General features: G+C 38.2%; 1 protein-coding gene across 1 annotated transcript; it reads right to left on the reverse strand.

Moving 5' to 3' along the window:
- Positions 1-1,782: 1,782 nt before the first annotated feature.
- Positions 1,783-13,564, reverse strand: LOC107466525 (DNA-directed RNA polymerase II subunit RPB1-like). Its single transcript, XM_052254360.1, is given in 18 exon segments — positions 1,783-1,891; positions 1,985-2,017; positions 2,149-2,199; positions 2,416-2,751; positions 2,903-5,442; positions 5,532-5,790; positions 5,957-6,246; positions 6,359-6,694; positions 7,071-7,103; positions 7,239-11,113; positions 11,465-11,497; positions 11,563-11,702; positions 11,807-12,027; positions 12,122-12,283; positions 12,428-12,592; positions 12,706-12,975; positions 13,110-13,373; positions 13,481-13,564. Coding segments are annotated over 18 exon segments (9,201 nt in total).
- Positions 13,565-14,217: the final 653 nt, after the last annotated feature.

Consider the following 14,217-nt stretch of genomic DNA (forward strand, 5'->3'; position numbering starts at 1 on the left):
TGATGTTGATGATATTACTAAGGAGTAAAAGATTGCTCTTCTTATTGTCTATCTAGCAAAGGACTTTTAGCATGCTCAAGCTGAGTTGAGTTGAGTTGAGTTAGAAAGGTAGTTAGCAATTATATCTTAGATGTCGAGATATGCTCAAATTTAAATTAACCTCTCAACATTCGAGATGTGTTATATAATAGATTTTTATAAATACTTCAATTTTATACATTTTCGTAATTAATAATTTGATATATTTATTTAATTTAAATAAAAAATTTAAAAATTTAAGTATCAATTTTATATAATAAAAATAAATAGATAAACGAAGATCATGATTATCTCTTTTATATAGTCTTTACTCTTTAAGCAAAATTTAAAGTATATATAAATATACAAACCTCCAACTCTACTCTTATGATAGTTACAGAATTAGTTCTGAATGCCTATAAACTGAAATATGTGCACGCTTTTTTTTTTTTATCAGTCTTATAAGTTTCCTCTGAATTAATTTAAGATCGATGTCAAGATAATATAATAATAGTATTGTAATATCCTTTTTGGATGACTATGGTAATCTTCTTTGTTTATATTCTATACAGACTACCATGCTGAGTTTTGTATTCGTAGCTAATTCAACAAATATATATTTTTTCTTTTGAAGTATCCGTATTAATTCTAAAGAGATTCAAAAATACTAAAAACAATAATCATAAAAATCCATGATCATTGTCTACATAGCATATCTAAAAATTTCTTAGTATTGGACATTCTAGATATCACCATGTATACAAGTGATCATGAATCTTTAGTCGTTCCCAATATTTCTGGATCTCTAGAATTATTACCGATAAAAATGTATCAGAATTTTTATACTATCAAACAACTAGATTAACTGTTTGGATGAAGAGGGAAAAAGAATGCTAAAATATAAAGAAAAAGATCGAGAAAACAAATGAAAGCAGAAACACTTGCATAGTTCCATTGTGATTATTAATACAATTGAAACAGATAGAATCATGCAAACATGAGAGCCAAGCAGAGCTAACTCTTCTCCTTGAAGTCTCAAGTTGTGTTGAACCATTCACACCAGTCTTAGATACTTTCCAGTGAAATATTCGATTCAGAATTGAATTGAGTAGTCATACATGCTACTATAACCACAATACAAATAGGTAACTTTTCTACAAGTTTAAATCAAACAAGGGGGAAATCAAAAAGCAGAGAAAGAAAACCTGAGCAAATGCTATCACTCATTATTGTTTTGCAACCATGAATCCCAAGGGAAGTTAAAGTGCAAGAATACCAACATCAAAACCTTCTTTCTTTTTCCCTCGAATTCTTATACTAGCAACAACAAATATCCTCCAATTTTCCAAAAATCTGGCCATTATTGTGTTTGGAAAATATTTTAGAAAAATAGGATCACTAATGAGAGTACAAATGTTTTATGTTAAGAAGCTATAAATTTGATATTATAATAATTTTTTTATTCATAAAATTTGTTTAAAAAATATCTTTAAATATTATTTTAACATAAAGTAATTTTACATTTAAAATAATAACACCTCTTGTACTATTTTTTTCTTTGAAAAAAATGAGAGACTATTTAAAGATTTTTTATTTTGAAATGCACATTTATTAAATCAATACGAGCAAAATAGAATCAAGTGAATATTGAATCACCTTATATATCTAGTGAAGATTTTCATAATTATGTTTACTGTCAAATACTCCATCCAATAAAGATAGAAATCATGACAGATATTAATTTTCTTCAGGTGTGAGTGTACCTCAGAGAGTTGTATTATCATCCTCATCCTTGGCACTTGTCTATGGAGTGTATTGGCTGGTTGATGACGGTGAGTAACCATGTCGACTTGGCGAGTATTCCATTGAAGCACTATAAATGATGAAACAGAATGGCAAAATTAATAGATATGCCTAGATATTTGGCAACTAAAATAATTAAATAATGATATCTATAGATGCATACCTGAACTGTGGAGAAGTTAGGCTGAAATCCGGACTTGTAAAATGCGAAAATGTGGATTAGTCAAAGAAAGAAGAAATGCAACCTCTTGCAATTTTAGCAACACATAAGAAAGCAAGAAAAGAAGAAAGAAAGAGAGAATATTTGTACTGTTGTTCTTAACTTACCTGCTTGGACTAAATTTTGGGCTGGATGGAGAATAAGTTGGTGATGAGGGGCTGCAAAATAATATGGCATATAGTTACTTGGAGTGAAGAACTATAACAAAACAAGTGTGCAGTTGAGAACCAAAGTCACTATACTATTTTCAACTACCCAAAAAGCTAATATTGAGAACCAACGTTAAGGCTCATCCTCATTTTAGTGTTGGCAACTTCCATTTCTTCATCCATTAGCAAAGTTCAACAATTAAAAGAATCCAAAGAATGACTCACCTATAGTATGGTGATGTGGGACTATACTCTGCAGATAACCGACTGTAATAAGGGGAAGTAGGACTATAGCTTGGTGATGTAGGGCTGTACCCAGGAGAGGAGGGGATATATGCAGGTGATATAGGACTATAGCTTGGTGATGTAGGGCTGTACTCAGGAGAGGAGGGGCTATATATAGGTGATATAGGACTATAGCTTGGTGATGTAGGGCTGTACCAAGGAGAGGAGGGGCTATATGTAGGTGATATAGGACTATAGCTTGGTGATGTAGGGCTGTACCCAGGAGAGGAGGGGCTATATGCAGGTGATATAGGACTATATGCCGGAGACGTCGGGCTGCAAAAGAATATAATTTCCGACTCAAATCTAAAGTTTTTTTTTTTATGAAAATAAAGTTTTCAGGATATCAATACAGTTTGGTTGCAAGTTCCATTTATCATATAGATTTCCAGAAACCAATATTAAAAGAATCCAAAGAATGACTCACGTATAAGTTGGGGAAAGAGGACTATAACTTGGTGACACAGGGCTATATACAGGAGAAGTGGGAGTGTACTTAGGTGAAACTGGATCATAAGCAGGTGAAGATATACTGTAGTCACTTCGATATGCGCTGTAACCACAGGCCATTCCATAAGGTGAAAAAACTGCATTATTAATTGGTGATGGCCGCAGATTTGGACTGGACAAATGAGTTGGTGACATCAAGCCATCAAGATAGGGAGTTGACATGGAGAAATGAGCAGGTGTCTTGCCAAAGTCAAGACCATCCATATAACTAGGTAGCTGGAGATCAAATGCATTCTTAATCATCTCATCATTAAGATACAGAGAGCATTGTCCAGTGCCAAGGGGCGCAAGCTGGCCTAACATGATGTTTTCGCTGACACCCCTTAAGTGATCAGCCTCAGCATATGCTGCAGCATCAAGGAGAATATCAACAGTCTGTTCAAATGAGCATCTCATCATTGGACCGGTATCATTTTGGTTGATACCATGGCGCGTAATTGACATCAAATGGCCACGATAAGTCATAGTATCACAAAGAATAGCGAGATGCCTGTAATTGACATAAGATCCATCAAAAGAGATGACAGCACGCAATTCATTCAGAAGAGCCCGCCGAACTGCCTCAATTCCAAGGACTTCAATAATTTCAATAAGGTGGTTGCTTATGCTCCTTGTTGCATCAACTTGCTCATGGCACATTGCAGCTAAAAGGTTGACACCATCAGTTTCAAGCATCCATTCCTTATGAGTCTGAAAACCTTCATTGTCATCAAATTTTGGAACGTCAATACTTTTCATAAATACTTTGCTGATGCCAGGGATGCCACGTAATGTCATCTCAGTAAGCATGCTGCTTTCTATTCTCTTTAAGAAAACATCATCAGCAGAATCATCCTGAATCTCTCCCCGGTGGGCTTCATCATTCATGATTCGGATACGAAGTATGAGCTTTTCAGCATTGTCATCATTGAAAATACATTTCAAATCATCATCAAACACATGTTTTATCTCCTCAGCAATGTCAGCCATGCTCAACTTCTTATCCACCATCATCTCTCGGTTCAATTCTATGCGAAGCAACCAAGGTGACATTCTTTCAAGAGCAACTTCTTCATCAGGCATTTCATTGTACAACTTCACAAAATCAACATCTTCTTCAATTACAGTATACAATGGGTCTGGATCATACCACACCTCTGTAGCTTGTGTCACTCTCCTAAGTGTAGTAAGCTCTAAATCACACTGCACACGTTTGGCCTCCTCTGAAGTCCTACTAACCTCAGGTTTCAAATACACAGACAAGGAAGGTGTTTTGATTCTCTTGGCCACATTAATAATTTCTGTTAACCTGGGAACACCAAGTGTAACATTCTTAGCACTTACACCAGCATAGTGGAATGTGTTGAGAGTCATCGCATAGTGGAAGGTGTTGAGAGTCATCTGAGTAGCAGGCTCACCAATTGATTGCGCTGCTACACAACCAATCATTTCCCCAGAGGCTACAAGTGACTGCAGGAACCTTGATTCTATTTCTCCCACTAGCCACTCAAATGCCTCACGAGAGAGCCTATGTTCTTCCAAGACACGTTTACTAGCAAAAGTGCTGCGGAGCAAAATATTGAACAAGAGAGTAGCATTCTTCTGAGCTTCTTGACTAAGGAGATCATCACCAGGAACAACTTTAAGTCTCTCCTGTAGCTTATCAACAGCTTCTACAATTTCAATCGGGTCCATATCAGAAGGCCTTCGAAAGTCAATCTTAAATGTCTTCTGAGCATTCCTGATAAGCCTCTTAAGGTTAACAGGCAGTGGAAGAGAACTAGTACCAGTAGTGGCAATCTCATTTGCAAGCAGATGTCTATCATGTTCAAGCATTTCAAATTCATCCTCAAGTAAATTACGAAGCTCTATGCTGGATTTCAAGTCTTCAATAGGCCCTTCAAGCATGTAACTAGGATTCCAGTTCTCCTTATCAAACTCATACTTAAAGGTCCTATCAAAGTCTGACTTTTTCATTTTCAGGGAATCAAGATTCTGTGTTTCAATCCAAACAGCATCCATACCATCTTCTCCATAGAGAAATTGTATGACATCTCCTACGGAGTTCCTAACAGTTCCATCGTATTTGACCATAATATCCTCCATAGCCTTCACAAGCCGCCTTTGGATGTATCCAGTTTCAGAGGTCTTCACTGCAGTATCAATAACACCTTCCCTACCTCCCATGGCATGGAAAAAGAACTCTTGTGGGGTCAGCCCTCGAAGATACGAGTTCTCCACAAAGCCTCGGCTTTCAGGCCCATAATCATCTTTTGTAAAGTGTGGCAGTGTCCTATCTATGAACCCAAATGGAATTCGCTTGCCTTCAACATTCTGTTGACCAAGACAAGCAGTCATCTGAGATATGTTGATAAAACTTCCTTTGGAACCAGCTGTCACCATTGCTTTCAGATTATTGCTCTCAGATAAACTTGTCTGCGCTTTTTTCCCGGCATCATTACGAGCTTCGTTCAGCACCTAAGATTGCCAATAACATGAAACATCATATTCAAGCAAATGCAGAATTTAGTAATATATCAAAGTGACCTGCAATATAATTGAATCACCTCATTCACTTTCTTCTCAAATGTATCCATCATTGTCTGACCGGGTTCAGACTCCAACTTCTTTTCTTGAGCATCCCTAAATAGTGTTTTCACTTTCTCTTTTGCCTCTGAAATAGTCTGGTTAATAACCTCCATAGTCGAAGCGTCCGCAATCGAATCACCAATTCCAATGCTAAAAGAATTCTGCAGAAGCCAGTAGTTTACAAGCCACTGAGTGTGGCCAAGAAATTTACGAGCTGCATCGGGGCCAGCGTCTTCCCTGTATTCAAGCCAACATTAGCGAGGGTGTGCAAAGAAGAAAGTAACTGAATTATTACAGTTTCCAAAGCCACGTTTACCAAGATCATTAGATCAATTCAACCCTTTGCAAAGAAGTTGTAAAGATGAATGGAACATTTAACATTTTATATAGTGATGTTGCATACCAAATGACATGAATGAGACTTCCAGTAGATGCTCCAAGTGTCTTTTTGCAAAGAGTTCCGGTAAGTAGTTCCCCTTTTTCAATTCTGACCATAGTATCCCCTGGAGTTATTGATGATCCTCCTTCGTTATCATCATGCCAGCTAGAATACCTAGTTAAATTTATTTGCTTGGGAATAATAAGATTGAAAACTTGTTTCCCAGTCCACAATGGTTCTGGCTTCAATATTGCTGGTGTAGGAACATTCCCGTCGAAATCTTCCCACCACATTAGAATGTTCATAAATACATCCTTTAAAAAAGAAAAAGGAAAACAAAAAATTCATTAATCTGAGTAGCTTGTACAAGAACTTCTTCATATATCAAGTAACTGCAGCAATATATAAAAATTCGGTGAATAATACCTTTGTGATGAAGGTATCTCTCTTGGTGATTTTTCTGCATCCTAATAGTGTGTCTTGAACAATATCCATTACTGGTCTGTTTGATTGAGGAGATACAATGCATTTAGGCACCATCATGAGCTCCAACAACTCTGCTCTGGTTTCAAATGACTGAGGAACATGCATGTTCATTTCATCCCCATCAAAATCAGCATTATAAGGCTTAGTTGCCGACAAATTAAGCCGAAACGTAGAATAAGGCATGATTTTGATTCTGTGCCCCATAATGGACATTTTATGAAGACTAGGCTGACGATTCAAGAGAACTAAGTCTCCGTCCATCAAATGGCGCTCCACCTAAAATCACAACAATTGAAACTATTAGCAGACATCAAGAGGAAACCTTTTTAAAATAAGAAGAGAAACTGTATCATCTAAAACACAATGCCTTGTATCTGTTGTTGTTTCACTCAATCCTCACACACTCTCACTCACTGTTCTGCAATGTATTTGCAGATCTCACACTCGAACTGTTGTATGTTCAGAGAAAAAGAGAGAGAGAGTTGAACACTAGAGAACTGATGAAGCTGAAACTGCACACTGACACTATTCAATAAACTGTTAAATACAATAACAGAAAGAAAAAGAAACTAACCACTCACTCCACTACCTTAAGAATAGGACTCCACTTCCTTAAAACTAGAAACTAGCTGAACAAAAAAAATTAACTTGCCTCTGAGGCCACTAATGACTTTGACCCTATTAACTGAATCATACACATAAGCATAAAACAGAAATAAATAAATATCAGGTCCTAATACATTATCTAACATTTCTCCTCCTTGGATTAGAGACCTGGACACATTCCAACTTCATGAATCAATTGACTAAATCGACTAACAGCAAGAGGCTTGGTGAAGACATCAGCTATCTGATTATCTGTCTTGCAATACTTCAGCTCCACCTCTTCCTCCTGTTGTACTTCACGCAGATAATAGAATCTCAGCTTGAAGTGTTTAGTCTTGCCATGAAAGACTGGATTCTGAGCAATTGCAATTGCAGCTTGATTGTCCACATACAACACAGTTGATCTTTTCTCTTGCAGCCCCAAATCACAGAGTAACTTCCTGAGCCATACTGCATGCTTTGCAGCTGCAGTTGCAGCCACAAATTCAGCTTCAGCTGTAGACTGTGCTACAACTTCCTGTTTCTTTGAGCTCCAGGAAAAACAACCTGATCCAAGTGAAAAACAGAAACCCGTTGTGCTTTTCATGTCTTCCACCGAACCACCCCAGTCACTATCTACAAAACCAACCAGCTTCATCTCAGGAACTGCTTTGAATTTCACACCATAACTTTGAGTCCCCTTTAGATATCTCAACACCCTTTTTGCTGCAGTAAGATGTTCCTTAGCTGCACAATGAAGGAACCTCGATAGAATACTCACTTCATACTGAATGTCAGGCCTAGTAGTTGTTAAATACATTAGACAGCCTACTAGACTTCTGTACTCATTCTCATGCTCAGAATCCTGCACATTACTCTTGCTTAACTTCTCTTTCTGATTAACAGGAGTAGTGACTGTCTTGCATTCTCCCATTTCAAACCTCTTTAGGACCTCTCTGATGTACTTTTTCTGACAGATGAATATCTCACCTTCTTTTTGCTGAATCTCCATGCCAAGAAAGTAAGACATTCTCCCCAAATCTGTCATCTCAAACTGCTTCATCAGTCCTACCTTCAGCTTCACTATCTCACTCTCCTCCTCTCCTGTAACAAGCAGATCATCGACATAGATAGACACCACCACAAGGCCTCTCTCACTCCGTTTGTAGTACAGAGTGACTTCACTTAGACTCTTCTGGAACCCAAGCTGATGCAGATAACAATCAATTTTGCTATACCAAGCCCTGGGAGCTTGTTTCAACCCATACAAGGCTTTCCTCAGCTTATACACTTTGTCTTCATGGCCTTTAACAACAAATCCTTCTGGTTGGTCTACATAGATGTCCTCAGATAGGTCACCATTTAGGAAAGCTGATTTCACATCCAGCTGATAGATGGTCCACCTTTTCTGTGCAGCAACAGCTAGTAGCAATCTGATGGTATCCATGCGAGCAACCGGAGCAAAAGTTTCAGAGTAGTCCACCCCACTCACTTGAGCATATCCCTTCACAACCAACCTGGCTTTATACTTGTTCACAGTGCCATTTGGGTTCAATTTTGTCTTAAAAACCCATTTGACACCTATAGTCTTCTTGTGATCAGGCTTAGATACAAGTTGCCATGTGTTGTTCTTGTTGATCATGCTCAGTTCTTCTTTCATAGCTGAGGCCCACTCCACACTTCCTTTTGCTTCCTCAACTGTTCCTGGTTCTAGGAGAGCCACATTACATCTGGCATAGACCTCTGCCAGTGGTCTTGTACCTCGCATAGGCAAATGATCAATCAATTCATCTTCAATCAGCTCACACTCATTCTGTAGATCTGCTTCCTCATTTAACTCATCCTCATTCTGCACATTAGCTTCAACTACAATATTGTCAGCCATTTTCTTTTCAAATACTGCCCTCTCCCAATTTTTATCTTCACAAAAAATCACATCTCTACTCACAGTAATCTTTTGTGCATCAGGACAATACACTCTATAGGCTTTAGACTGAGAACTATACCCTACAAAGATACCAGCCTCACCTCTATGATCAAGCTTGTCTCTACTGACTGAAGGAGTCAAGTAATAGCATAGACAACCAAATGTTCTTAGTCCACTAACCTTTGGTTTGTACCCGTGCCATGCCTCGAATGATGTCTGCTTGTTGAGAGCTTTGGTTGGTAACCTATTCAACAAGAAGACAGCAGTATTTACTGCTTCTGCCCAGAAGCTCTTGGGTAGTTGTTTGCCTTGTAGCATACATCTTCCCATCTCCACAATGCTTCTATTTTTCCTTTCACTCACCCCATTTTGTTGGGGAGTGTAAGGAACTGTAAACTGCTGCTTTATGCCAGAGTCCTCACAGATGGCTTTGAACCTTTTTGAGGTATACTCACCACCATTATCACTCCTCACTGTCTTTATTTTACAATTTGCTTCATTCTCCACCTCTTGTTTGAACCTCAGAAATACTTCATCAACTTCTGATTTTTGTTTGAGAAAGTAGACCCAGCAAAATCTTGTGCAGTCATCAATGAAGGTCACAAAGTACTTGCTTTTGTTCAGTGACTCCTCAGGCATAGGCCCACAAACATCTGAGTGAACCAGTTGAAGCTTCTTCTTGGCCCTCCATCTTGTTTTCTGGAATGGCTTCCTTACTAGCTTCCCTTGCAGACATACTTCACAATCAGACACTTCACTTCCCAACTGAGGCAAGTCTTCAACTAAACCATGCCTCTGCATAAACTGCAATCCCTTATAGTGAAAGTGACCCAACCTTCTATGCCACAACTCCTCCTGACCCTGCACACATGCCATAGCTTTGCTCTCTTTGCTTGCAGGATCGAATGCAAATGTTTTGTTCTGCATAGGGATCCTAAACAAGAGTTTGCCCTCCTCATCTGCAATAGCACATTCATTCTTATCAAACACAATCTTCATGCCCTTCTCAACTAACTGTCCCACACTCAGAAGATTCTGATCTATCTTGGGAACATAGTAGACATCAGACATCAGCTTCACTCCTCCAGGGCCTTCAAGTAACACATTGCCTCTTCCTTCAACCTCTAGATGATCACCATTCCCAATTCTCACTCTAGTATTGACTGATCTGTCAATATTAGTGAAAATTGCCTCATTTCCTGACATGTGATTGGAACAGCCACTGTCCACCAGCCATCCATCACGTGAGACTTGAGACACAAAGCCTGAAGCAGCAAACAATTGCTCCACTTCACCTGCAGCTGCTTGAGCCTCTCCTTGTTGAGAGCTCTTTTCTTTGCAGATTCTCTCTATGTGCCCCATCTTCCCACACTTCCTGCAGACTACATTTGGTCTTCTCCAACACCTAAAGAAAGGATGACCTTTCTTTCCACAGTGTTTGCAGGCTTCATCACTCCCTTTCCTCACTTGTGCATCACTTGAACTGAAACTGGTCTGTTGAGCACCAAACTGCTTGCCTTGCTTCTTCTTCTCACCACTTCCATGCTTCACCCTAGCCTGCATTGCACCTTCAACTGGCTCATCTCCTCTCCTCAGTACCCTCCTTTGTTCTTGTGCTTGAAGAGCACTAACTGCTTCAGCAAATGGCATCTCTGAGATTTCTCTTGTGTTCTCAAGAGATGCTATAGTAGCTTCAAATCTTTCAGGTACAGAACACAGGAGTTTCTCGACAAGTCTTTCCTCTCCAAGATCAGTACCCAACAGTGCCAATTTATTGGTTAAGTCTAGGAGTTTATTAGCAAATTCTTGAACTGATTCATTTTCCTTCATCTGCACTCTTTCTAGCTCCCTTTTAAGGTTCATTGCTTTCATTCCTTTAATCTTCTTATTGCCCTCATATTCTTTCTTCAAAAAATCCCAAATATCTTTTGCAGATTCTAGACTCATAATCCTATTAAAAATAATAGGAGTAACAGCAGCATAGAGACTAGATCTTGCTTTGGCTTTTCTAGTCACACGTTCTTTGTGGAGCTTTTGTTGATTTGCAGTTGGATTGGCAACCAATGGAGGCACCACGTAGTCATCCTCCACTGCCTCCCACAGATCAGCTCCTTCAAGGAATGCTTTCATCCTCACTTGCCAGACATGATAATTGCTCCCATCAAGAATTGGAGGAGCAATGCCTGCTAGCCCAATAGTTGTTGATGAAGCTTCCATCACCACAGCCCTTAAGATACTTAAGGCTCTTGATACCAATTTGTTGTTGTTTCACTCAATCCTCACACACTCTCACTCACTGTTCTGCAATGTATTTGCAGATCTCACACTCGAACTGTTGTATGTTCAGAGAAAAAAAGAGAGAGAGAGTTGAACACCAGAGAACTAAAGAAGCAAAACTAACTTCTGACACTATTCAATAAACTGTTAAATACAATAACAGAAAGAAAAAAACTAACCACTCACTCCACTACCTTAAGAATAGGACTCCACTTCCTTAAAAATAGAAACTAGCTGAACAAAAAAGATTAACTTGCCTCTGAGGCCACTAATGACTTTGACCCTATTAACTGAATCATACACATAAGCATAAAACAGAAATAAATAAATATCAGGTTCTAATACATTATCTAACAGTATCCTATCTCCAAATGAGGATGGCAACTTTTCTTCAAATATCTGAGATCAAGCCTTTGCCCATCATCACGAATGATGTACTTGGCACCAGTTTTCCCAGGTGGGGGATTGGGTCCATACTCTACAAGCTCCTTCAACCTGTTTTTCACATTTTTTTGTAAATTAAAATTCTTTGTTTGGTTAATAATTATACAAAATGTTTTAAAAGCCAAGCAAGTAGAAAACCATATCCAAAGGACAACCTTTCAATATTATATGGAGTTACAGTCTCAGGGTGTGAAAGGTTCAAAACAATACTCCATGGCACTCCAAGTTCATCAATGTTAATGTTCGGGTCTGGTGTAATAACCGTTCGAGCAGAAAAATCAACTCTTTTCCCCATCAAATTTCCTCTAATCCGACCTTCTTTGGCTTTAAGCCTGCTACAAATTGATTTGATAGGCCTTCCTGTTCTTTGAGTAGCCTGTGAAAATTTTATCAAAATTCCAAATTCAACGGTTATAAAGGAAATGCAGATTATATCAGTAGCAAACGGCGGCATATGAACACAATCATACTCTTGGCAGTCCCTTCAACTCGTTATCAAAATATGCGGTTATATGGAACTGCAACAACAGAGAAAACTGGGAAACAATATGCTGAGGTGATCTATTTTTCGCATGTCTCTTCAAATTTTCATTGTGCTTGATGATTGTGGCTAACTGATGAGTCAAGTCATCCTACATGCACCAACAATTACATAATGTAGGTAAGATAAAGATGAAAATGTTATCACTCATCACTATCATTGGTAAAGGATTAATTAAATTTAAAGAGCTTAGAAAACTTGTACAGCAAGTAAAGACAGTGCAAGAGAAGAGAACACTTTCCTCACACCTACAAGATGAGTGCATCATAACAGAAGGTCTCACTGGTGGAGGAGGAATTGGAAGAACTTGCAAGATCATCCAATCAGGACGCGCAAACTGCGGATTCAAGCCCAACAATTCGCAGTCCTCGTCGCTTATCCTTTTTAGAACACCAAGAACCTTCAATTGATTCAACATGTGTATTTATTATTTATTATTTACTATTTAGCAACAAACATAGAAGTCAAGATAATAATATAAATTCCGAACTCGGATCAAATGTCAATTATTACCCTTTCTGCAGAAAGAATCTCTTTCCTTTCTTCAGGATTAGGAAGCTGTTCATGGTCATTGTTTTTGTTCCTCCGAGCCTTATACTCAGCAATCATCTTTATACCGTCAATAGTAATCTTGGGCTGCAAGGCACCGCAGCCAATTCGAACCAGCTCCTCAGAATCTTCACCACCTTGACAATTGCTTATGTTTTTGCAAGCATCCAAGATCCTCTTCAGCCTGTTTTTAGCGTTCCCAATCTTCAAAGCTTGTTCAAACTTCTTATCCTGCTCCAAAACCATAGTCAACTTAAAAAGAGACTACTAAACAAGAATTCAGAAAAAAATCAAATTCAACAAGAAGCAACTAAGCTCCTTTCTCCTATTAACTCAATGCATGGTTCTCAAAACATTTGAAATCGGACCTCGCGCGCCAAAATCTTGGAACAGTTGAAGCAAACACAACGCATGACGGTGAGCACCGTCTTCAAGAAACCAACGTGAAACATTGGCTTAGCGAGCTCCAAGTGACCGAAATGCCCCGGGCACTCAGCCATATCAGCCGTACACGTGGCACACCGAATCTTCCTATCAACGGTTCCAAGGCGAGGGTCGCTCAACCCTCCGACCTTTGGCTTCCCCTTCTCCGAGCTCTTCCCGTGCTCGATTTCCACCACAGAGTTTCTCCTCTACACACACACACACACACACAATCACAATCACAATACATAATCACAATCATTGTGGTTTCTTCAAGTTCGAGGGTTTTGAAATGTTTTAAGTTGGAAAACATTACGATTTCGTCGGGGCTGAGAATTCCGAACTGAACCGTACGTACATTTGCAGTTTCCGCCGGCGAATAAGGAAACCTAATATCCATCGCAACCAGAACGGTGACGGAAAAGAAAATGCAGTTATTATTTGTTTATTCTTTATAATATATAATTGATTTTTGCTTCGAATTTATGTGTCAATGTTCTTTTTAAGTTTGATCAATAGTTCTTGTTTTCTTTTCTGTTCTTTCTTTCAACTTTGGTCTTCAGGCTCGGACTATATCATAAACCCTGGCACCGGCGAGAGTTTTCTTTCTCTCACATTGCATATATGATATATGACAATGAGAGGAGTTGTTACGGTGCGCATGAATGTAGGGTATTTAACTAGTCCGGCTCACAAGTCCACGACCTTTTAATAAAATAATAGATAAAGCATTAATTGCAAGAAAAAAATATTTTCACTTCGAAAAATTATAATTGTTTTCTCTCGAATTTACCAAAAGTTTTAAGAGTAATTACTTAAATAATTCTATTAGATTTTAAAATTGGACACTAATTTTTTTTAAATATATAAAATTGTCTTTATTATTTATTTCGTTAGTCAATGTAATCTCTTCTAATTTGATCTGAAGGACAAAATAATTTAAAAATTTTTAAAATAATTTCTAACAAATTTTAAAAATTTAAAAATAGTCATTTTAATTAAATAAATCAGGGTTATATTGTCTATTGGAGGTAAATATTAGACTGTATTTAG

Source organism: Arachis duranensis, chromosome 9, assembly GCF_000817695.3.
Source record: "Arachis duranensis cultivar V14167 chromosome 9, aradu.V14167.gnm2.J7QH, whole genome shotgun sequence".
NCBI classification, from domain to species: Eukaryota; Viridiplantae; Streptophyta; class Magnoliopsida; order Fabales; family Fabaceae; genus Arachis; species Arachis duranensis.